Raw genomic sequence first — 25,959 nt, 5'->3', positions numbered from 1 at the left:
TTTATTTGTTTTTTTAAACATGACCATTGTTTTTTATTTTTATTTTATGTGTGTTTTCCCACATGAATATGTGGGTGCCGTGCCCACAGAAGCTAGGAGAGGGTGTTGGATCCCCCGAAACTGGAGTTACAGACAGTTGTGAGCCACCATGTGGGTACTGGGACCCCAACCTGGGTCCTCTACGAGAAAAGTCCGTGTTCTTTACCGCTGAGCCATCTCTCCAGCCCCACCGAATTGTTTTATAAAAGCCTTCTCAAGTCGAGACTTCCTCTGTGGCTTCACAAAGCCGTGTGTGTATAGCAAGAAGCTGAGTGTGGGACTTTGCTTGCTTTTGGTTTTGTTGCTGTTTTTTGTATCTGAGACCTTCATACTGTCTGTCAATAGGTTTCCCTAAAACTGACTCTTATGAGTCTAACAAGTGTTTTCTGTCCTTATTTATTTTAATTACCGTTGTTTTAGGTAAAATTTTCACAAAAAGCAAGGGGCTGGAGAGATGGCTCAGTAGGAAGAGCACTCGCTTGAGTTCAGTTCCCAGCACCTCCTGTTCCTCACAACCACCTGGCCACCGTAACTACAACGCCAGGAGATGTGATGCTGCCCTCTGGCCTCTGCAGGCCTCTGCATTCACATCCACAAACTCCCCTACCCCCATCTCGCTACATACATACGCATAATTAAAAATAAAATTCATCTTAAAATACTTTATACGGAAGGCAAAATATCTCAGGAAATTCTCCATACTTTCCAAACTCCCCACCTAAAAGCAGTTCTCCCCACAGCCCCACCCCAGGGTATTTGGAAAACCGTGGGAAGAATGTGTCATTAATCCTAAGGTTTCAGTCCAGAGAGCTGGTTGGGCCGGTAGGGATCTATGTCTTCAGTGATGTGTGACGACAAACTACAGACACGGAGAAGCCTAGGGAGAGGAGCACAGGGAAACACGACTGATGAAACATAGGTAGGAATAAGACCGCTTGTGGAGAACAAAGAGGCTGGAGGGCACCCAGCAGGCTAGCAACAGTATTGATCTGCCAACGTATTTATTCCAAACAGAGGAAGTACTTAGCTATATTTACCCCTGTCTGGGAAGATGCTCTCTTCATACCTTCCAGGCAAATGGGTGGATTTATGAAAGTGATTTTTATTCTGCAGTGTTCTACCTGTCTGTACCATATTTAAAATATACTCCCCCTGAGTCAGGCTTATAACCCCAGCTCTGGGGAGATAAATGCAGGAGGATCAGGAGTTCATGGTCATCTACACAGCTACAAGCAAGCTGGAGGCTAGCTTGGGCTATATGAAATCTTATCTCATAAAACCTACTTCCAGTAAGTGTAGCTCAGTAAGAGCTCTCTGCCGGCATGCGTAAGTCACTGGTTTCTATCATAGTACACCAAAGAAAGATGAAAAAACCTGCTGCCCTCCAAGATGTGCTCCAACCATATCTTAATTCCACAACAGCTGTAAACGGTGAGCTTTATCCTGGTTTCCATTTCACAGATAGGAAACTGAAACCCAGGGAGGCCACTAGCCAGTGTCACACACTCGTGTGTGCTGAGAGGGAATTAGACCATGGCTCCACGGGACCACTACATGTCGTGGGCCACCTGCCTCCTGTCCATACCATGGCACCTTCAACAGGACATTGTCATTAAAATGTCTTATAAAAGTTTTAACTTGAGACATTCCCTGTTTTTTTGCATTAGATACATTCTGACCTTGCAGAAGAAAAAGGAATAAAAATCACCTACAAATACACTGGGAAGGGAATTACAGAGCCACCTTTTGGTATATTTGTCTTCGATAAAAACACAGGAAACCTAAACGTTACCAGCATTCTTGACCGGGAAGAAACACCGTATTTTCTGGTAAGAGGGACAAATTTTACCCTTATTCATTGTTCTTCTTTGTTTTTATGTGTTTATGATTTTTTTATGTTTATACCACAGCAGTAGATTAAGTTTAGCTAAAATCTGTTGTTCCTATCACGGTTCAGCTGACAGGCTATGCCATGGACTCCAGAGGAAACAACCTGGAGAAGCCTTTAGAGCTACGCATCAAAGTTCTCGACATCAATGACAACGAGCCAGTGTTCCAACAGGATGTCTTTGTTGGGTCTATTGAAGAACTGAGTGCTGCCCGTAAGGACATTGCTTCTTTTCTTTTAATTCTGTGTGTTTGCGTGTGAGGGCTTGACTGTATGTGCATCACCTGTGGGCAGGTGCCTCTGGAGTTACAGGCAGTGGTAAACCACCTGATTGTGGGTGCTAAGAACTGAACCTGAGTTCTCTGCAAAAGCAGCCAGTGCTCTTACCCACTAAGCCATCTCTCCAGACCTGAAACCCAAATATGTTTCCTTTCTTTTCGTTTGTTTGTTTGGTTGGTTTTTGTTGTTGAAATGTAAAACCAAGGTTATTTATCCCCCATATATAAAAACACAAAATCCTATCTTTTAGTAAAAGTTAAGTATTACTCAGGAAGGATGATAATAAATCCATCACTTCAGGTTTGGACCTCTTGTTATTTTAAATTTAAAGAACCTTAAAAATCATGACCTTTCTGAAAAAGATGATAGATTAGATTAATGCAGCAGGTAAGGTCTCCACAGCAACTGTTCAAACCCGCGCCTGTAAGGAGAAGTCAGCTATAGACACTGTAAAATGGGCAGGGTTGTGTTCTAGTCAAACTTTGTGAGCAAAAATTAGCAGCCTCCTGGCTTGGGGCTACGTGGGGTGTCGTTGACCTCTGATTTGTATTATTTCACTATTAGACCTGCTGCTGGTATTGTTCAGTGCAATGCTCTCCCTAAGACCTGAAGGAGAGCGCTCTCTTTGGTCGTAATAAAAAGAACAGTTGTACTAATCCTAATTTGCTTGCATCTGAATAAGCATCCAGGATCTTGGATAATAAGAAGTAGTTTTGGCTATAAGATTAAAATGTGTGGCCCTCATATAGCAATTTTTCAAAACTTTCCTAGTATTCTGTGTGTATTCATGTGACAAATGCTTGGCGTGAGAGAACAGCCTGTGAGGGTCAGTTCTCTCCTCCCATCTTGTGACCCCAAGTATCTCAGTTTGTCAGGCTTGGCAACAAATGCCTTCAGCCCTGAGCCATCTCTCTGTCCCCATCCAGCTAAATTTCCGACAGTGGTATAGTCTCATTCTGATAAGAACCATAGATCCCTGTAAGGAAAGACCAAGAGGATTTGTAAGCACCCTTACTTCAACACCTTTATTCCTCACGCCAGATACACTCGTGATGAAAGTCATAGCCACGGATGCGGATGACCCCACTACCCGCAATGCCGAAATCGCCTACAGAATTGTCTCTCAGGAGCCTGCCAACACTCCCGTGTTCTACCTCAAAAAAGACACAGGCGAGATTTATACAACCAGTTTTACTTTGGACAGAGAGGTAAGTTAATGTTACATACCACCCTCTTTTTTTACACTCTCTCCTTTTTAGTCTTTCCACTCTTTATTTTTCTAATTTTCACTTGTCCTGCATTCCTCACCTGTGGAATAACGTGTGGAAAGGGATCATTGTGTGGGAATGCGCTGCCCGACATGGTAGTCGGTAGCCTTGTGTGGCTATTGTGGGAATGCGCTGCCCGACATGGTAGTCGGTAGCCTTGTGTGGCTAGTGTGCTCTTGGAATGTGACCAGGCCAAACTGAGGTGTGTCGTGTTCATGCTGAAATGGGTGAAGTAAGCAACAGATTGGAAAACTTAGCACGAAGGCTATAAAATCTCACCACATGGCTCAAACCGTGAGCACTTCTGCACTCCTATCTCTCAGAAGGCAGAGACAGAAAAAGTTCAAGTCAAGGCTACATAGGGAGCTCTACCTTGCTCAAGTTCAAGGCTAGTCTGCTCTACATAGGGAGCTCTGCCTTGCTCAAGTTCAAGGCTAGCCTTCTCTACAAAGGGAGCTCTGCCTTGCTCAAGTTCAAGGCTAGCCTGCTCTACATAGGGAGCTCTGGCTTATCCTGGGTGACATAGTGAAATCAGCTTCACAGACAGCGCTTGGCCTGATAGCGCAGGCCTTTAGTCCCAGCGTTCAGGAGGAAGAGGCTGGTGAATACCAGTGAGTTGAGGCCAGCCTAGTTTCCATAAGAGAATTCCAAGCCAGCCAAGGCTGGATAGTGAGACTTGCGCTCAATAACAAAAATCAAAATCAAAAAGCTCATAATGGAGAAAATTCTTGCTTTGAATCTCAAAGGAAATTTTGAGAATTTGAGTTTTTCCCTAGAGGATTATTCTCTCGGACCTTTTTCTTTTTTATTTCTAATTCAAAAGGAGTTTTAATTTTATGTATGTGAGTATCTTGCTTGCACTGATGTATATCTGTGCTCCAATGTATGCCTGGTGCCTGCAGCGATCAGAAGAGAGCATCAGATCCCCTGAAATGGAAATTATAAGGCAGCTGTGAGCCGCTGTGGATGCTGAGAACCAGATCTGGAAACAGATCTGGGTCCTCTGAGAAAACTTCCAGGGCTCAACCACTGAGCCATCTCTCTAATCCCTAATTCTATTTTTTTAATCAAAGGGGAGATCAATAACCTTTAAGTGCCACATACACAAAAATGTTAACAGCATAGCAGAGTAAAGTGTTAGCAGTTCCAAGGACACAGCACTTTTACCAGACATAAATCTGAAGCAGACGCAGTGTGTCATGTTTGGGAGTCAACTGCTCAAATGGGAAGGACCCTGGCCAGCATTCCTGTTGAGATCTCTCTGAAACGTAAGGTCTCAGTGACTTCTAACTTCTGCTGATGCACTTTCTCCTGAATCTCGAGTGGGGAAGTCTCCTCTAGTGCTCCACGGAGAAGCCGCTGTTTCCGAGGTGTGGACGTGGAGCTGACCGTCACAGCTGCCACTCCTCGGGAAGCCTCCAGGTTTATCTTGTTTAATCCACATAGAAACCGTGTGCGGCAAATCCAGCTCTTATTCCCATCTTACACATAAGGAAACTGGGGCTCAAAAGGATTAAGTTTGTGTCCAGACAAGCAAGCAGCTAACCGCAGAGATGAGACTCTCCTCTGTCCCACACAGGACCCTCCCACACTGAAGTGACTGTTAATTCCCTTAAGCCCCAGACTCGATGAATGGAGCCTTGAACCGGAGACCACATATAAGAAAGGGGTTCATTTTCTCTACTGTTTTGCTTTGTGCTGTGGTGTGGTTTATATGTTTTCTCACGGAACTGAGGATGACCAGGAGCTTCTGTTCCTCCTGCTTCCACCTCTAGAAAAGAATACACTATTTTTTGTTTGGCTTTGGTTTGGAGTTTTTTGTTTGTTTGTTTAGTACTTTTGAGTCACATTTGACATCAGGGCATCTGTTGGACATGTTTCCTAGGAGTCCTCTCTCTACAGGAGTCTGGACCAAGCTTTCCAAGTTTTAACTCTCCTGGCCAAGTCTAACTGACTTAGCATTTAACTTGGATGAAATTGTATAGGAGCAGAACAAAAGCGACCGCCTCAGTCCCACAGCCTCCTCCAGCACAGAACAAGCTACATCTCAAACAGTCCACCTTTGTCTGAAGAAGCCATCTCCTCAGACTGTTCCCAGTGACACAGTAGGATTATCAAAAACTCCCCCAGGTTTTCCACCTTTCTGTAAAAGCTCTGACTATATATAAATAGTATTCCCAAACCAACAACAGACCACGGAGGTTACTTGTGAATGAACTAGACAGTGATTCATTTTCTAAGGGTAGGGTAAACCAAAACCAGAAAGGCAGCTTCCAGAAGTACTAATTCCCTCCTCAGATGGGTCTTCTTCATTTTTTATTGTTCTGCAGGAACACAGCAGCTATTCCTTGACGGTGGAAGCAAGAGATGCCGATGGGCAGATAACAGATAAACCGGTACAGCAGGCTCACGTTCAGATTCAGATCCTGGATGTCAATGACAATATACCTGTGGTGGAAAATAAATTGGTAACTTATTTTTATAGTAGATTTACTATTTCTTGAGTCCCAACTAAAATTGCCTTATTGCATTAATAAAAGCTGTGTGTTTCTTTATGTTTCGCAGTATGAAGGGATTGTGGAAGAAAACCAAGTCAATGTGGAAGTCATGCGTATCAAAGTGACCGATGCAGATGAAATAGGCTCAGATAACTGGTTAGCAAATTTTACATTTGCATCAGGAAATGAAGGGGGTTATTTCCACATTGAGACTGACACGCAGACTAATGAAGGGATTGTGACCCTTGTCAAGGTGAGTTGTGAGTGTTCACCATCAGAGCAGACTGCGGCTGTTGGAGAAACCAACATATTTTGAGCCCTGTACTCTCACGGGTGCTTTATGAGGACATCACCAACCTTGCTCAGGATCGGAGACATCCTTACGGGGCCAAGTCAGGAACTCAGATCCCAGCCACATGGCCTCGCATGGCATACTTTCAGGCAGCTGACTACCCAGCGTGAGCTTGGTGGGCCAGGGCTCCATAACTTGCCATTTGAACAAAAGTCTATCGTGATTTTACCGCAAGTGTTGTAAGGGCTGCACTTTGGAACACGGTAGTCTGCTTTCCTATGTCTCCTGGGTCACTGAAGGAAAAACTGAATTAAGTAGCCTTAGAGAGCATGTGTAATTCAGCTCAGTGGTGGTCGGCCTACCTAGCATGCATGAGGTCCTTGGTTTAATCCTTAGTGCCAAATCAATTAAAACTTGATATGGTGATTTGTACCTATAATCCCAGCATTTTGCAGGAGACTGTTGAAAGTTCAAGGCCAACCTAGACCTCATTACAAATTCCAGGACAGCCTGGGCTACAAAGCGAAACCCTGCCTTAAAAAATAGTGATGATGATGATGATGATGATGATGATGATGATGATGATGATGATGATAAGCAGCTGTGTGGTGGTGGTTGGTACACGCCTTTAATCCCAGCAATCAGGAGGCAGAGGCAGGCAGATTTCTGTAAATTCAAAACCAGCCTGGTCTACGTAGCAAATCCCAGGACAGATATAAACAAATAGCAAATGCACAGGGAAGGGATCCCGAGATCATCCAGTCACTAGGGAAGATGCAGAATACGCTGAAGCACAAGCCCACACCTACCCTACTCAGAACGCTGCCAGAGATAAAAGCGATGAAAGGCTAGAATCTAAGTGAATTAGGGTAGGTGATTTTTTTTTAATGATAGGCTATATATAAGTCAACACAGGAAAAAAATTGCATAAAAATTCTCAAAACAACATCAATTTTATATAAAAATTTTAAATTGCTCAAAAGTTAGTCACAGATTGACTGAGTTTAATTATTTTTAAATATTTATTTTTACCAATACTTATTTCTAAAATGGAGAGTGGGAGCATACACTATGTGGACGGTGATCACACAAACTGCATAATGGGTGCTGTAAATAGCAGAGTTTACCAAGAGCTTGCTGAAGGAAGGCTGATCTGCCTTGGACTCAGCAGCCCAGAGGAAAGGTGCTCATTGCACTTCAAAGGTAGGAAGCAGGCTCTTGTTTAAATGTATTTCCCTGGGCTTTCTCTTTAAATCAAGAAAGATCAGATTCTTTAGCATGTTAAGGTGCAATGTAACTCTGTCTTAACATACAAGCAGTGGTGGTGCACACCTTTAATTCCAGGACTTGGGAGGCAGAAGCAGGCAGATCTCTGGGTTCGAGGCCAGCCTGGTCTACAGAGCAAGTTCCCAACAGCCAGAACTGCACAGAGAAACCCTGTCACAAAAAAAAAAAAAAAAAGAGGAGGGAGAGGGAAAGGAAAGGAAAGGAAAAGAAAAGAAAAGAAAAGAAAAGAAAAGAAAAAAAACCCTACCTTAGGAAGAGAGCTTGCTGTGCCATTGTCTTAGAGTCGTGATGAAACCCACTACCAAAAGTAAGCTGGAGAGACTGGAGGCAGGAGCTGATGTAGAGGCCATGGAGGAGTGTTGCTTACTGGTTTGCTCATCATGGCTTGCTCAGCCTGCTTTCTTATAAAACCTAAGACCCCAGCAGCCCAGGGGTGACCCACACCCATCAATCACCAATTTTAAAAAGGCCCTACAGGCTTGCCTACAGCCCGATCTTATTGAGGCGCTTTCGTAATTGAGACCCCATCCTCTCAGATGACTCTAGCTTGTGTTGAGATAACTGTCCAGCACAGCCACCATGTACTCCACACCCATTCATCAAAACAAACGCATGGAACGTGTGTTACTAAATATTAATTTTTATTAAATGCCCATGAATTTCCCTATTGCAAAAAAAAAAATTCTTTTACTTGTAAAAAAAAAGTAGAAATATATGTTTCTGAAAACAATTATGACCTTTATAAAAATCAATCGAAAGTACTTGCTATGTTAGACATGGTGGATCAGGCCACCTACTGCAGGGAGCAGAAAAATGGAGAAACGTCCAAGGCCAGCTTGGCTTGCAGAGTGAGTTCTAGGCCACAAAAGAGCTATATTTTTTGTTCCAAAAATACTAATAATTGTAAGGGCCAGAGGTAGTAGATGACTTCAAAGATAGTGTTTCTTGTCACATGTGAACTCACAGAGACTGTGACATCATATATAAGACATGCTCAAGCCAGACAAACTCCTGGCATGGAGGGGAAAGTTGGGTACCAAGTTCCAGCCGTTACTGGGGAGCTATTGGCATTTGAAGGCTGCTGGAAGAGGAAGAGTCAGTTTTAATGGCGTGGCATAGACACAGTCTATGGCAGACCTCTTACCCAAGAGTAACTGAACAGCACGAACTGGACTCCATGGGTTGAGAGAGAGAAAAAGAGAGAGAGAGAGAGAGAGAAAACACAGAGTTCAATGAGAAGGAAAGTGGAGGCAGAGCTGGAAGGTTGTGAGGTGGACGTGAAGCTGATCAAAATTCACTGAGTAAAATTCTCAAAGAATAATAAAAAAAAAACAATAATAATGAAACCTCTTAAACCTTTCATATTTATGGATTTCAAGCTAATAGGATTTGCAGCTGGTTGCTGTCGGTGTGACAGTGGACTGCCCGTGCAGCTGTGTCCCCAGGTTTAAATCATGTGTCTCTGCGTGTGCTCATGGGCTCCGCTTCCTCTGCAGTAATAAGAGAATTTTATGTAATGTTGGCTTTGTCTCTCTAGGAAGTGGACTACGAGACAATGAAGGATCTCAACTTCAGCATCATTGTCACTAATAAAGCAGCTTTCCACAAGTCTGTTAGGAACAAGTTCAAGCCCACGCCCATCCCCATCACAGTCAAGGTCAAGAACGTGCTTGAAGGCATCCATTTCAAGAGCAACGTGGTCTCCGTCCGAGCCAGTGAGGCGATGGATAGATCCAGCCTCAGCCAGTCGATCGGAAAATTTCAAGTTTTTGATGAAGACACTGGACAAGCAGCCAAAGTAAAGTAAGATGTGGCTATGAGTGTGCTTCCAGGTTTCAATACCTTACGTGCCAGGTTTTTTAAATGTTGGTTTTCAAAACTCATTAGAAAATCATAGCAGCTCATTCCTTCACACCCCAGAATTACTGTTTGAGGAAGGCCCTAAAATCAGTTCTTCCTAAACTGAGCCTACCGTTAGAGGAAGGCGGAGTTTCCATCTTTCCGTCAGCCTCTGTGTGGAGCAGGGCTGGGCTGGTTACTAGAGAAGGCTGAAAGTGTCTCAGAAAATAACTGTAAAATTCTCATTTTCCAGCATACTAGGAGGTGAGGAAGTAGCAGATAAGATTAACCACTTGCAAAAGATGCCAGCACACTAATATAACCAGGACTGTGAAGGCTGAGGCAGGGGGATTCTGAGATCCTGGCCAACCTGAGCTGTACAGTGACACCCTGTCTCAAATAGGTGAATGAAGAGAGAATCTTGTCACAAATTCCACCTTACACACACATCGTTTTACTAGTTTCACACGTTCCTGGGCTTGGGGATTTAGCTCAGAAGTAGATTGCTTACCTAGCAAATGCAAGGCCCTGAGCTTGAGGGGATGGGGATGTAATTTCACACATTTCAGTATGGGAGTAGTCATTTATGTACAAATAAATTCTGAGAATTAATCTTTATTTAAGCCACTTTATTTCAAGGAGAGGTGAGCTTTTCTCTGTGTGCACATGAATAAATTTCTGTACCACATGTCTGCATGAGCCCACAGACATCAGAAGAGGGAGCCAGGCTCCCGGATCTAAAGTTACAGGCACTTGTGAGCCACTTGGTTGGTGCTGGGAATGGAAGCCTGGTCCTCTTCAAGATGGCTAAGCACTCTTGACCACTGAACCATCTTTCCAGGGAACTTGGGTGTTGGGGGTGGGAGAGGTCACAATGGTCATTACTAAGAATACATTTGCTGTCACCGTGCTCAGAAGTTCATTGTGCCCTGTCTCTATAGCTTACACCAACATCTTTTAAAATTATCAGAGTGCATCTCTCTATACAAAGCTGCTGTTTATGAAGTTACGTAGTTGAGTTTGAAGACTTCCTCCTGCAGCTCAGACACACAGGCTTGGGGACCTTCTGCTCAATAACAAAGACGCTCTGGTGCTCACCTTCCTTAGGCCTGTGTCCCTGGGTGCTGGCGCTTCATAAAACATCTAAAAACAGGACCAGCTGTGGCAGGAAGGCTCCCCAGCTGTCTGATTATATTTCCTGAGTCTCCATTAATGGAATCTATAGGCCATAGAGTGGGTGACTCTTCCCCAAATTGGTACTAATAAGTGCCTTCCACTAACGTCTTTGTAAGCATCTTTTATTCGCCCTTTCACAAGGGTCTACTTTTAGCTTCTGCTACTCTGTGTGCCCCACAGGGCCACCTGTAACCAAGTCCCCAGACTAGAGGACTCTGTGTGATTTTTCTCTGCATTTGCTGAGAAGCTTGTATGTTCTAATACTATTGACAATTTTTTAAATTTTTGCTATTTGTATCAAGGCCTGTGACTATTATGAAAAGGGTGTGCATTCTTTGAAGAAAACAAAATATGCTTCTTTACCAAAAGAGTCTTCCTTCCTTCTTTAGCGTGCACTTTAGAACAGGAGTGACCTAACCATCCACTTGCACCTGTGAGTTTTCATAAGTTCTGGGAGGCACAGCTAAGTTAAACCATTTAACTCATTAGTAGTTCCTGCTTTTGAAGTCTTCATAAAGACGGGAAGATCTGGAAATGGCTCGGCACTTAGAGCACCTGCAGCTTTTGTAGAGGACCCAGATTGGTTCCTAGAGACTCAGTGGCTCACAGTCACCTGTACCAGCTCCGGAGGCTCTGACCCCCTCTTCTGGCCTCTGAGGGCATCTGCTTGCGCATGCACACATCCACACGCAGATAAGCACACTTACACATAATTCAATATTAAAATAATAAAATCCTTTTAAAGATATACTAAGGACAGCAAAAGAATCATGTCTTTAATTTTGTCATAGTGTGGTATTGAACTGATTACCCATCCTGTGATTTATGGTTATAACATGTGAGCTGCTTGTCCTGCCCAAATGCTGAGTTCCACCACGGATCAGTTGCAAAGCTCCTTAAATGGCATCACGTAACACACGCCCTGTGCCGTGTGGATTAGATGACTTAGTGTGAAATGGCTATGGACATGGAAAATCGGGGCAGGCAAGTTCCTGACGGGCATTCAGAAGTACCTGTGAAAACCCAAATGTGCTGCCATCTGCTTTTTACATTTTACTTTCACAGTTTTAGTTTTACAGCTTTAGGTGTTGTTTGTTTGTTAAGACAGAGTGTCATTAGCCCAGGCTGGCCTTGAACTCACTATGTAAGACAAGAATAACCTTCAACTCCTGATCCTTCTGCCTTCACCTCCCAAGTTCTGGGTCATACCTTCCTCTATAATCAGTTACTAGTAACAACAGCAGGCATAAAAGGCAGTTCAAGCATACAAGTGGGTTATTTCCAAATAGTGTACACAAATATTACTATAGATCAGCCATCTGTTCCCATATGCTTAAATAGCTACTTACTAGAAAATGAATTATTGATTTCATTGAACCAAGAGACTCGTGTTTGCCTTGTGTTTGTAGTTTATTATGTTAAACTCAATTGTACTTGCTGTATACAATTCTGAAAACTTAATATGAGCATATTTCCTGTGCCTCCTTGTAGCTGGCTTTTCACACTGATTTTCCTCTCTTCAGAGAGGAAACCTAGAATGTGTCGTCTTCACTTTTAGCCGGTTCACTTGAAAGTCATCATTCCTAACAACATACAGCAGCTCAAAATGTTTAGGTGCTTCCAGTTGAGGCAACCACTGTTTTTTAAGTTATTTTTAAATATTGACAACATCCCAGTATACTGTATACCATAAGCCTATTCCACTACCACATGACATTCAAATCCAGTGTGTATAACAAGTACCTGCACAATGGGGTGTAGTTAAGTTGAAGGAGGTACGGATGTTAGTCCCAGTGTGCCCAGAATTAAGGATGAACTTGGTGTTTGTTTTGAAACAGATTTGCGAAAGTGGAAGACATAGACAACTGGGTCTCCGTGGATTCTGCCACTTCAGAAATTAAGCTTGTAAAGATTCCCGATTTTGAATCTAGATATGTTCAGAATGGCACCTACACTGTAAAGGTTGTGGCCATATCCAGTGGTAAGTTGTTAAACAGATGTTTTGTGTGACTAAATGCATTCAGATGTTATCTTTCAGCACAGGAAGCATGTGTTCTGTGTATAAAAGTCTCATCTCTTCAGTGGTTATGCCTTCATATTCTTGCTTACATAGTGACTTAGAACTGACTCAAATCTGAGACCCAGTTGAGATGGGAGGTGCCCTCAGCAGCTAGCACGCCCTCCTTACCTGATTGGCTGGTGTTCAGCCATAGACTCAGAAGTCTGAACACTCTCCTGTTTATTTTCAAGATCATCCTCAAAAAACCATCACTGGCACTGTTGTTATCACCGTTGAAGACAGCAATGACAATTGCCCCACGCTGGTGGAACCAGTGCAGAGTATCTGCAAGGATGCCCCTTACGTGAATGTCACCGCAAAGGATCTGGATGGACCCCAGAACAGCGGGCCGTTCACGTTCTCCATCCTCGACCAGCCGCCTGGAACAGCAGAGCAGTGGAAAATAGTACACCAAGAAGGTACGTAAATGATTGATCTACATCAAAATCTAAGCAGTAAGCATGGTAGATAACGAAGCTGTTTATAACATAGGCTGTTTCTTCTCTCAAATTTTACTTCTAGTATAATTCCCATGCTTTCTGACCAGGCATGGTGACACCTTTAGTCACAGCACTTGGGAGGTAGAACAACCAGATGTCTGTGAGTTCAAGGCCGGCTTAGTCTCCATCAGGAGTTCAACCCAGCCAGAGCTACACAGTGAGACCCTATACCAAAAATAATAGTCACAATAATAATGTAGGCCATGTTTCTTCTCTCAAATTGTACTTCCACTGTAATCCCCAATGTAGTTCTCAAGGGGCTTATGAAATGAGGCTCTCAGCCTACAGTAGTATTTCAGCTCAAGCACTTTTGTCTCATAAGATGGGGAGACTGGAGCCATGTACAGCAATCAGACATTTACAAAGTGAACTCATAATTCTGTTTTAAAAATGTGTTTACTGAGCGTGTACTGTGTGCCAGGCCCTCTGCACACACCGTCTCAGCTAATCCTTGCTCAGTCGCATCATTTCCTGATGGTGGAGAACGCTGGCCTTACCCAGGTGTAGGAACTTGTTAAAAGGCACAAAGCTAGTTTGTGATGGACATGACCTGGCAAAGGGTCTGATGCTCATGCTAACCCGGCGCCTGTGGACACAGTCACTGTATCTTGGGCTTATTTCTCTTGCTGATGTGATCTTTTGAGTGTCCTTGGGACAGTCTCAAATGCGGAAAATTCTACCCAGAAAACTGTTTAGCAAGCGGTGTTCATGTCAGAAAAATTTACAGCAATTATCAGCAACCGTCTTATCAGTTATTATAACTTACTTAAAATAGTTCAGAGGAAGGTTTTGTTAGGTTACTTTTTGATTTTTTTTTTTTTTTTTTTGGATACACACACAAGTCTGGTACAGTGGTTCTCACAACCCTCACACTTGGGAAGCAAGACAACTGTTTTGAGATTAGCCTCGACCTCACATCAAGTTCCAGACCAGCCTAATCTACATCGCTAGGCAGGCCCTGTCTCAAAGAAATAATGTCAGCAAAGTAACCCAATAGGAGAAGGTGTTTAATGCCAAGCTCTTAACCACTGAGTTCACACCCAGGACCCGTCTTTAACCTCCACATGCTGATCATGGTACTGGAACACACAAGCATAGCCACACCCACAATAAATAAATAAATGCAACACTCTCTCTCTTTCTGTGTGTGTGTGTTGTTGTTGTTGTTGTTATTGTTGTCATTTCTGTTTGCTTGATTTTTGAAACAGGGTCTTACTCTGTAGCCTATGCTGGTCTCAAACTCTGCTATTATCCTGCCTCAACAGTTGGGTGCTAACTGTAGGCAGAGGCTGCTTGTTCATTTCCTGGCTGCCCAGACCCAAAATAATCACACAGAAATTATATTAATTAAAACACTGCTCAGTCTATTAACTTAGGCTTCTTATTACCTAACTCTTACATCTTAAATTAACCCATTTCTATTCATCTGTGTATCACCATGTGGCTATGACCTACCAGTAAGGTTCCGTCCTGCTTCTGTCTCCTTTGGTGGCCACAAGGCATCTTCCTGATTCCGCCTTCTTTTCTCCTCTATCTCTGCTTGGAATTCCCACCTTGCTCTATTCTGCATTGTCATAGTCCCAAAGCAGCTTCTTTATTAACCAATGGTAATAAAATATATTCACAGCACACTGAGGGGAATCTCACATCAGTTAACATCTTTCTTTACCTTTTTAATATGTCTTTTACTGTATTCTAATGCTGTAAAATAATGTGAAATTCCATTATCAAATTTCTTAAGAAAAGAAACAGAACAATAGGTATATACAGAAAAGGTATTGTCTCAAAAGAGTGGAACGAGATAAAAATAAGATGGGCCTGTGCTGAAAATTATCCAAACTGGGGGTGACAGCGTGCAGGTTCTGCTACACTGGAAAACTACTTTGGCAGCTGATTTTTTAATAATCAGTAAGATAAACATCATTGAATGAAAATTTTACTCATATAAATGTCATGTCATGCATCGCTGCATTCCTGCTGACTGGACAGTGTTGTGGCTGTTCCAGCATTTGCTAGGCCACACACGTTAGTTAAAAACAAACCTCAGGAAAGCTGAGTCTAACCCTACCCCTCTGCTGGCCAAACTTCTTTTGAAATCTATAGACACGTTTGATGAGCACAGGGAATGAACTCCATGGGGAGCTGGGGAGGGATAACGCTCACCCCCGGAGCTACACTAAGACCCTTCCCGTGGGTTAGTCTCTCTTTCATTTTCGTTTTCATTCCCTTGTGCCTCCCCCTCGCAGGGACCAGTGTGCTGCTGCAGCAAGGCGAGTGGAAGCTCGGGAGGAGTGAGGTCCCCGTCCTCATTTCCGACAGCCAGGGCTTCAGCTGCCCCGAGACGCAGGTCCTTCAGCTCACCGTCTGTGAGTGTCTGAAGGGCGGTGGCTGCGCAGCAGCCCAGTATGACAACTACGTTGGCCTGGGGCCCGCCGCAATCGCTCTCATGATCCTGGCCCTGCTCCTCTTGCTGCGTAAGTCCTCAGAGCCATCCAGAGTGACGTCATCTTGATAAGCTCTGCGGGGGGGGGGGGGGGGGGGGGGGGGGGGGGGGGGGGGGGGGCAGTACCAGAAACAGTGTCCATAGGTCTTCAGAAAAGCTTGCCATGTGCATGTGCCATGTGGATATAAGGTTATTTTTACAAAGCTCTTGTATTCCAATCCAACCATGCTTTGCACAGTCAAGTCACTGAGGCTCCCCTGCCTCCATTCCTGCCTTTTCAGCTTGCCTCTGGCCAGCCTCAGACACAGTCAACTCTTTTCTAAGTACTCTGCGTGTCTTTGCAATAACAAGCTGAGCCCAGACAGTCCTGCTCGCCCTCAAGTCCACCAAAGGCCTGAGGTCGCCTGCAGTCCCAGTCTACTTGAACTTGGGCAGAGCACACACGACGTCTAAGACAGCCTCTAAAACAGCCTGGGCTGTCTCCATGGAAAGAGGAGGAACCCGTTAAAGACACTTGTAGATGGCTAGTTAAATACACAGAACCCAACAATTTACAGTGGCGCTCTAGCCCATTGGTTCTATTTGCTGGTGAGTGGCTTGTTCTGACTTACCATGGAATTGGGTGTGCATATTTTACCCAGGGATTCCACGCCCTGGCTTCCCATCTCAGCTTCTCTGAAGCCTAACCTGTCACTCAGCCCATGACACTTGATTACTATAGGAGCTGGTTGTGTAGCTCAGTGGTAGAGCGCTTACCTAACATGCCTGGGCTCAACTTCCAAATTTCATAGAAATGAGCATGGTGGTACAGCACACTTGTGACCCCAAAACTTAGGAAGAGGAAACAGAGGTGTCAGAACTTCAGAGTCTTTCTCAGTTACACATTGAGTTTAAGGCCTGTCTGGGTTGTATAATCACTTGACAGAAAATAAAACAAAAATAGAAACCAAAGAAAAGGAAATAGTATTAGGTAATTGAAAGGCAAACTGGAGCGTCAGAGAGTCAGGTCTCGTACCCAGCCCCACTCTGAGGTAAAGTGCAATAGCTTTGGTGTGTTAGAACATGTTGATGTTTTCATCTGTTCTTACCACCCCCCAGGATTTGTGTGTGCATGTGCACACGCGTGTGCAAGTGTTTTGGATGGAGCTTTAGAGACAAGGTTTCAGGCTCCCAAGCAGCTAAGCACTGGGAGATCACAGGCACGTGCCGCCATGCTTGGCTGCTTTCCATCGCTCTGCTACATCTCTTAGATAGCAGCCTGACAAAAAAAGATTTCTACAGTAGCCTTAAAACATTTCGTCTTTACCTTGGTCCTCTGATTTACATCTGATCTCATCCAATCACAGTATTCTGCTCACTAGCCAGAGACAGGCTCTCTCTAATGAATAAAACCTGTGAGTCAGAGGGCTCTGTCTGCCTTCAGGCTTTGGTGTAATTCAACCAAAGCAAAGTTGGGAAGGTTCGACCACAGTGAAGAAACACAAAACATGAAGATGAAGTGTCAGGTAAGTGGCACCTGGGCTCCAGGAAGTCCAGTGTGAGCGCTCAACGGTATGGCCTTCGTTGGAAAATGGACTCTGGACTCTGCTTTGCTTTCTACAGTGGTGCCGTTCTTCCTGCTCTTATGCCACTGTGGAGAGGGCGCCAGAGGCTTCGCCCCCATTCCCGGGACCATAGAGATGCTGCACCCTTGGAATAATGAAGGGGCACCTCCTGAGGACAAGGTCAGTTCATCAGACAGTGGCGACGCTCGCTGATTTCATCGGGAGGATGTGGGGCGTTCGAACAATCTCGCTCTGTAGCCCAGACTAGACTTGAACTCAAAACAGTCCTCCTGCCTTGGACTCCCGAGTATGGGGATTACAGCTGTGAACCACCATGCCCAGCCTTATTTTATGATTTTAAAGGGGTCTTACTTAGAGGGTATTTGCAATATTTTTGGTCATGAGAGATTGACACAGTTATTGAATTGCGAAACATATATGTTAAGAACTGGCATCCAACTCTTTTTTTTTTTTTTTTTTTTGATTTTCGAGACAGGGTTTCTCTGTAGCTTTTGGTTCCTGTCCTGGAACTAGCTCTTGTAGACCAGGCTGGCCTCGAACTCACAGAGATCCGCCTGCCTCTGCCTCCCGAGTGCTGGGATTAAAGGTGTGCGCCACCACCGCCCGGCTTGGCATCCAACTCTTAAAGTCCTTAGCATCTAGGAAGTGACAGTGTCTGGAAGACTGGGCCACAGTGGAACTGATTAGAGAGACCCAGCAGATGACCACGCTTGCTGGAGAGGGAAAGCCCTTTCCCTTTCAACGTCAGGGAGCATGTGCTGGTGTTCTGGTGTGACAGAGAGGGCAGAACAATGGCCGTTAAATTGCATGCACATGCTTATCCAGCAGTGGTCATTGGATCTCACGCACATGCCTCGGTTAAACAGCAGGTTCCCGCAATAGTGTATTCTCGTGCACTAGAGCAGACTTGAGGGGCTTTGACTGTACTGTGGCATATCCTGTGCTAACGAGAATGCAGACCAGGAGTCAGCAGGTGATCCAAGCTATGTAGAACAAGAGCAGGAGCCTGTGGGAATTTAGACTTGGAACTTCTGCCCGCTACTAAGTGGTCCTCTCAGCACCCCTTCCGTTCTCAGCATAGTCCGCTGACAGAGGTAGACCCCAACCCCACAGGTGCTTTTGAAGTGACCCAAATCCCTTTTCCTATTGCTTGATGGTCAGATCCCCTGTTCTTCCAATGTGTCTTCACCCAGGGTCTCTCTTCATCTGCCACAAGTACCATTTCCTGCAGGATATATGTTTCAACAGCAAGTGTCAGGAAGCTGAATATTGGCAAGGAAGAACATGATGTTCTCCATGTTGATTGCTGTGTTAGTTAGAGTTTCTAATGCTGTGCAGAGACACCATGACCATGGCAACTCTTACAAAGGAAAGCATTTAATGGGCTGGCTTACTGTTCAAAGGTTTAGTCCATTATCATCATGGTGAGATACGGTGAAAGCAGGCAGACATGGTGCTGGAGAAGAAGCTGATGTTCCTACATCTTGACCTATAGGCAACAGGAAGTGATCTGAGACACTGGGTGTGGCTTGAGTTTATATGAGACCTCAAAGCCCATCTCCACAATGACACATTTCCTCCAACAAGGCCACACCCACTCCAACAAAGCCACACCTCCTAATAGTGCCACTCCCCTTGGGGACCATTTTCTTTCAAACCACAATTACTTTCCTTGTTACTGTAGCAACAGTAACAAAGCAAATTAAGGAAGTAGAGGCCTATTTGGCTCACTGTTTGAGAGATACAGTTCAGCATAGCAAGGAAGGCTTAGTAGCTTGAATGTGAAGAGGCTGATGACATTGCATCTGCAGTTAGGAAGCAGAGAGCACACAGGAAGTGGTCCACACCCAGTGATACACTGCCTTTCTTGACGCTTCATCTCCTAACAGTTCCACAGTGTTTCAGAGCATCCCACAAGCTGAGGACCAAGTGGTCAAACACATGAGTCTATGGGGCTCATTTCATATTCAAGCTGCAACACAGTCCTATAATCCCGGTACCTGGGAGAGCAGTGGCAGAGGGTCACAAGTTCAAGACCAGTCTAGACTATACAGTGAAATTTTGTGTCAAACATAAATGAGTAAATGCGTGCAGTCCTGAATCAAGCACCATGGAGCTACTTCAACATGCTCCCCTCCCACCTCCTTCCAGATGCCCCACAGATGGGTTCCATCCCAGACACTAGTTCCAGTCCTCACGCTGGAGTAGCAGCTGAGACATCATGAAGAACTGCCCTGAAGGCAGTTTTTACGAGTTGCATATACTGCTTCTTCTTCTTCATTCTCTTTAATCAGAAGGCGAGAGACTCCTATCTGGTAGCAGTGGAAATAGATTCTTTATTTTGAATGGCCATGTGTCCAGCTGAAGCTTCAGAGTGTTCTAACTGTCACAGACAACCTCAAGGAGGAGGTGGACTCTGGTAAAGAGTAAATCAAGACCACATAAGGAAATCTGGGCTTTGGGTCCTCCATGGGTTATAGTCAGCTCTGAAGCAGGAAGAAGAAATCCTTCACAAGACCCCAACAGATGTGTCCCACCCCGTTTTCCTAATTTGCTGAGGAGAAAATAGTTTCTCCCGCCTTACATTCACTTAGCTCACATCTTCCACCAAGTACACCGACTCTCTGTCCTTCAAATTCATTTCTGAGCCGTGTTTCCCCCTAGGTGGTGCCTTCGCTTCTGGTGGCGGATCACGCCGAGAATTCAGCAGTGAGAAATGGACTAGGAGGTGCAGGAGGCGCGATGATCAAGGAAAGCCTGGTGAAAGGCAGTAGCTCAGCTTCCTTTACCAAAGGACAGCATGAGATGTCCGATATGGATGGAAGATGGGAAGAACACAGAAGCCTCCTTACTGCCGGGGCCACTCATCAAGTGGGGACAGCAGGAGTCATAGCAGCCAATGAAACACTAAGGATAACAAGAGCCACCGGGGCTTCCGGAGGCATGGGTGGGGCTCGAGGAGCTGCTGTGGCGATGAATGAGGAATTCTTAAGAAGCTACTTCACAGAGGTAAGCCCTGAAGGGAGAGGGAAGCATTTACATAAAAATGTGAAATTCTAGGTTACTAGGTGAGCTTTTTTGTGAGAGGTATAATTAGTGGGAAAGTTTGGGGGCTCTGTTTTGTTGTGTTTACAGGCAATGGGAACGAGAGCTGGGGTCCATTGAGACAGACAGTGATCACCAAGTAATGCGTTCACAAATGGCTGCATAGTCCGCTTAGTTCTTACAAAGGCCTTTTCTCCCTGTTTCTACTGTCAACTTCCTCCTGCTCTGTTCCATGTCATTATCATTCTAAGATGCACACTAAGAAAGCAGATTGAGCCCCGGAAGCTGCCATTCTGTGGTGCAGGGCAAACGGCAGTGGCAGAACCAGATGTGGGCTCTGGTGGCTACTTGTCTCATTAAGATAAAACACCTGACAGACAGGGCTTGAGGGAGCGTTCTGCTGGGCTCGTGGCTGGAGAAGTTAGCTGCAGACCATCACCAGGAAGGCATGGTGATGGACTCATGAGATAGTTAGTCAAATTATGTCCACCATCAGGAAGCAGAGGTGCAGGTTGGTGCTCGGCTCACGGTCTTCTTTCCTTTCTTTGGTTTGGGAACTCAGCCCATGGATGGCACCACCCACATTTAGTGTGGGTGAGCCTTCCATCCTCATTCAAACCTCTTTGCAAACTGCCTCATAGACACACATAGAGGCATGTAGGCAAGGTGATTCTCCATTCAGTCAAGTCAATAATGAAGATTAATCATCACAGGCTCTTTCGGACTCTCTCCCTTTCTACACTTGCATTTCTTTGGTCAAAGGAAGTCATGTGGCTATGATAAGTGACCCTGGGTCAAAAAAATACAACCTCCATGAGGAAGCAGGCATGGGGGGATTAAACACGGGAAGGAGGACAGAGAACATAGCCTAAAACAGGCAGGCTAGTAGATCTACTTACAGTTTTGTTTCTTTGGTTTGTTTGTTTTAATTTATTCATTGATTTTGTGTGTACAGATGCTTTGCCTGCATGTCTGTCTATGCACCACATGCAGGCAACGAAAAGGGTATCAGATCCCAGGAACTGGAGGAACATATGGCTGTGAGCTGTCATGTGGGTGGTGGGAATCAAACCTGTGTCCTCTGGAAGATCAGCAAGTGCTCTTAAGCACTGAGCTATCTCTTCAGTTCCACATGTTTGCTGTTTATACGATAAAACATGTCATTCTGATGGGAATTCACAACGAAACCATGGAGAAAGTTCCATGAAAAATGGTGGTCAGAGATCATGGCCTGAGACTAGTGACTGAAAACAGGACTGGAAACAAGTGTTACATGTAGACAGAATTCATCCAGAATATATGCATTACTAGAACCAAATCTGTTTCAAAACGAAAACTAGTCAATTCATGCAGAAGCCGACCACTCCTAAGTATGTCTTTGCCTTACAACAAGAATTGAAAGCCTTGATTTTTTTCAAATCAAGCCAAAACTCCTGGAGAAATAGACAAACCCACAATTATAGTTGCAGGATGGAGCCTATTCTGTCAGAGTAGAGAGGAAGTTGGCAAGGATGCAAGAAACATAGCAGCACTGTTAACTGACTGAATCTAACGGCCACGGTTGAGCGCTGGGTATCACAGTGCTTGAATAGGTCTGGTAGCATTGCAGGGGTTAGAAGTTTAGCTCAATGGAAGCGCTTAAAGCTCTAGGTTCAAAGTCCAGTCTCTCCCCCAAAAGAGGGATGGGAGCCAGAACTTCAAAGCTTTCATAAGATTGTCAGAGGAATCAACGGCTGGATATGGAGACACACATCTCTAACTGCAGCGTGCAGGAGGCAGAGGCAGGAAGACCCAGCCGCATACTGAGTTTGAGGCCAGCCTGGGATACATAGCATTATATCTGAAAGATAGCAGAAATTTCCAAGCCTATTCATTGCTTACATGGGCTTTAGCCAATTCCGTTTGCTTTTATTTTCTACCTGTTTTTTCTGCTCTGTCTCACACTCTCACAAACACATATGCACACCTACAAACACATATGCACACCTACAAACACACACATGGTCTCTGTTACCACAGTACAGCTAACAAACTAAGAAACTGAAATTGACACAGTTTACACCTCAGTTTAGTCAGTGGTAAATTCCATAATAATGGTAATTGTCTTCTAAAGCGATTAGCTTTCCTGTGTGATGTCTAATTGGGTTACCGTGATACTATTCACTTTCCGTCTGGCATTGCGCTCCCGACGGTTTTTCATCTTGCATAGTATTGATGTTTATGAGAAGACAGGCCAGCTGTGATGTAGGATGTCTCATTGTGTTGCTCTTACGTTTTCTTGTAATTAGACTCAATTTTCCTTAGCTTTTGCCTTATAAACAGGAGCATCAAGCCTTGCTTTTAAATGAATTTGTGTCGGTAATGATCCGGCCCCATTCTTTTTTCCGTGTTAGAAAGCGGCCTCCTATGCTGAGGACGACGACCTCCACATGGCCAAAGACTGCCTCCTCGTTTACTCCCAGGAAGAGACGGACTCTCTCCGAGGCTCCATTGGCTGCTGCAGCTTTATCGAAGGAGAACGTGATGATCTCTTCTTAGACGACCTGGGGCTTAAATTCAAGACACTAGCCGAAGTTTGCCTGGGCCGAAAGATCAATTTGGATGTGGACGTTGAACACAGGCAAAAGCCTGTCCAAGAAGCGAGCGTGAAGCCAGCTTCGGGCTCACACTATGAGCAAATGACGGTCAGCTCAGAGAGCACATACTCCTCTGACCGTGGCTTCCAAGTCTCGAAACCTCTGCCCGAAGCACACACAGAGAAAGTCATGCAGGAAATTGTCACTGAAAGCTCTGTGTCTTCCAGGCAGAGTCAAAAGGTAGTGCCACCAGCTCCTGATCCCGTGGCTTCTGGTAACATCATAGTGACAGAAACTTCCTATGCCACAGGCGCCACAGGGCCACCCAGCACTGTGATCCTGGGTCCTAGACAGCCGCAGAGCCTAATTGTGACAGAGAGGGTGTACGCTCCAGCCGCCACCTTGGTAGATCAGCATTATGCCAATGGCGAAAATGTCGTTGTTACTGAACGACTGATCCAGCCCAATGGCAGCGTCCCTAAGCCCGTCGAGGTCACCCAGCATCTGAAAGATGCGCGGTATGTCATGGTGAGTGAAAGGGAGAGCATCCTTGCCCCCAGCCCTGCCATGCAGCCCACTCTGGTAATGCCTAGTGTGGCAGCAGGACAGAACGTCACAGTGACAGAAAGAGTAGTGACCCCTGCTTCCACACTGCAGTCCGGTTACCAGATTCCTAGCGAAACCTCTCTCAAGGCTAGGAAGACTGTGGTTTCCAGTGTGGGAGGCCTGGGCCCTCTGCATAGTTCAGAGGAATCTGGCCATCGCAATTCTACCGTAACCACCTCTTCCACCAGGGTCACCAAGCACAGCACCGTGCAGCATTCTTACTCCTAAACAGAAACCAGCTGCAGTCTGGCCCAAGCTTAACCGGCTTCGCTGGATGTGTGTCCCCATGCCCCGTACAAAGGCCTACACACTGAAAGAAGTCACGGATGTGTCTAGGGCCACAGTGTCTCTGGAAAGGCTGCATTTCAGAAATACTCTGTGATACTCAGGGGATGGAGGGAAGATATTGGGCCCTGAGTGCCTTTTAGCACGCTATGCAAGCAATACTCACAGACCAGACAAGAAAAATTAGCTTCCAGGAACTTACCAAATTAAGGCATGGTTTCTAGTTCATGCAGTCTAGAAGGATGGGTCTCTGCACAATGCATTGATACCCAGCAGGGACAGTCCCACCCCTTATATTATAAAACCTCATAGGTTACAGGTACCAAATAGCTCATCTACCCAGAGGAGTATCTCCACTCTGGGCCTCTACTTCTGATGCAGGTTCTCTTTAACACTGGAACCCTGAGTATCATGGGAGGCCAGAAGGCAGAAACAGAAAAAAAACTTGATGCCCTTTTAATTGTGTAAATTGTTGGACCTTTAGAACGCTGACAAGCTAAGAATACATATTGTGTATTTGCTCTACACATGGCATGTATGTACACGTGTCCTGTGAGCTTAAAAAAATGACTGCATAGTTCTCCTTGTTTCTCAGAGGTCATAAAATATTAAGCATTTCACATTCAGTCAAATACTCCAGGACAGCCACCTGTGGTGACACGTGCCTTTTAGTCCCAGCATTTAGGAGGCAGGAGGTATCTGTGAGTTTGAGGTCAGCCTGGTCTATATAAAGAATTCCAGGACATTCAGAGCTACAAAGAGAAACTCTGTCTCAAAGAAAAAAAAAAAACAATAATAATCTAGGATAAAATTCATACTTAGTTTTTCTGTAATGTGGTAATAGTCTTTTTAAAACACTCAGCATATATTTGTTATATATTACAATTTAATGCACTTAGAGGCCGGGTTGATGGCTCAGTGGTTAAGAGTACATTACTACTCTAGCAGAGAGCACTGGTTTAGTCTCTGCCGTCCAGCTCCAATGGCTCACTGCCACTGCTAATCCCAACTCGGGGGTCTGATGCCCCCTAATGGCCTCCAGAGGCACTGCACCTACACAATTCCAGGTAGTCAAGAGGCTGGCCCTGTCCCACCCTGCGTTCACTGCTTCTTCATCCCCAGGGCCTCACATAGGTACCAAGCCAGTGTCTGGGGGTCAAGCTGAGTCCCACAAACCACTCTTTGCTTATAACTATTCAAACATCAAAAGGACTCTGTTTTCACAATTCTAAATTCTGATTTTTACCACTCAACGTCTAAACGTAACTAAAGTTGATATACATGAAGTAAATATTTTACCATAAAAACCTTGAATTATTGGATCAGTTTCACTCTGCTTCCTTGCCTTGTTTCTTTAAAGAAGTCATTTGATTTGTTCAGCTCATCAGTGGAAAGTATTTTATAAATAAAATTGTTTCTGAAAACAATGTTTCAAAACAAAAAATAAAAACCATGTTTCAAAACCTATGTATATCAGTAACAATTTATATGTATGCTTCCCACAAAAAAAACTGTTAAAAACAGTCAAATTTCTCAATATTTTGCTAGAAAAATGGAAATTCTCCACTTAAACTTTTGTAGATATTTTTGAAATAATGTTTACATGTGCCCCATTGTGAAAACATTTATACCATGCACCCCGCTAACTGACTGGTGAAGGGTTTTTACAAATGGTCTGCTAGGGAGTGGAGGCCAACTGATTTCTGCAACCTAGAACTGTTTACTTTCCGCACAGCAAGCTTCGTGTGGGTTTGTTTTGTTTCGTTTCGTTTTCGTTGTAATTGCTGTTATTTCGCCATGCTGCAGCAGGGATCGTCCTGCTGTGTGAAGCTACAACTATGGTCCATGTGCTTAGGAAACCAAAACTCAGTCTAGAACTTTTTCTGTGGGTAGGCTTGGGGCCCCGCTTCTCATCTGCACATGTATGGTCTTCCTCGTTGGTCTTCCTCGTTCCTGAAAGGGTGGTTGGGTAGTTTGTCAGTTTTTACATTTGTTCCTTCGGAGGACTGTATTTGCGTGTGTGTTCATGTAAAATATTTCAATAAAAAGACTGTCTTCCTTCAGAGTGGCCCTTCTGCCGGTCTCCCTACTGATCTGTCATATATTACAGGGGGTGCTGCTACCTGGGGAAGAGAGCTGCCTTGGCAGATGTTCCTGGATTTCCTTATTTAATATGATCTCAATATGATGGGGGAAATTGTGGGGACCCGGGAAAAGGCAGGAGCCCTCACTCCAGAGTTCAGTCAAAGCCTCTGTCAACTGAAAATGAAGAATTCCATAACAATTAACGTTTGCTTTGAAGGTTGATGACATA

The 25,959-nt window shown here is 44.7% G+C and overlaps 1 protein-coding gene across 1 annotated transcript in view; it reads left to right on the top strand.

The window, feature by feature from the left end:
- LOC121453587 (desmoglein-2-like) overlaps positions 1–25,713 on the top strand; it is a 30,137-nt gene extending 4,424 nt beyond the window's left edge. The window contains exons 4-15 of the mRNA XM_041660459.1: positions 1,707–1,868; positions 1,997–2,141; positions 3,248–3,414; positions 5,805–5,942; positions 6,040–6,225; positions 9,089–9,354; positions 12,405–12,547; positions 12,817–13,044; positions 15,372–15,599; positions 17,171–17,292; positions 19,798–20,142; positions 22,572–25,713. Coding sequence (XP_041516393.1) covers positions 1,707–1,868; positions 1,997–2,141; positions 3,248–3,414; positions 5,805–5,942; positions 6,040–6,225; positions 9,089–9,354; positions 12,405–12,547; positions 12,817–13,044; positions 15,372–15,599; positions 17,171–17,292; positions 19,798–20,142; positions 22,572–23,588 — 3,147 coding nt within the window. The 3' untranslated portion in view covers positions 23,589–25,713. The remainder of the gene's footprint in view (positions 1–1,706; positions 1,869–1,996; positions 2,142–3,247; positions 3,415–5,804; positions 5,943–6,039; positions 6,226–9,088; positions 9,355–12,404; positions 12,548–12,816; positions 13,045–15,371; positions 15,600–17,170; positions 17,293–19,797; positions 20,143–22,571) is intronic.
- Positions 25,714–25,959: the final 246 nt, after the last annotated feature.

The sequence above is a fragment of the Microtus oregoni genome, unplaced genomic scaffold, assembly GCF_018167655.1.
Source record: "Microtus oregoni isolate MIOR12 unplaced genomic scaffold, Mior012 000011F_ref0000422, whole genome shotgun sequence".
Taxonomy (NCBI): domain Eukaryota; kingdom Metazoa; phylum Chordata; class Mammalia; order Rodentia; family Cricetidae; genus Microtus; species Microtus oregoni.
Note: the sequence above shows the minus strand (reverse complement) of the source record. Positions and strands in the feature narration are given on the sequence as shown.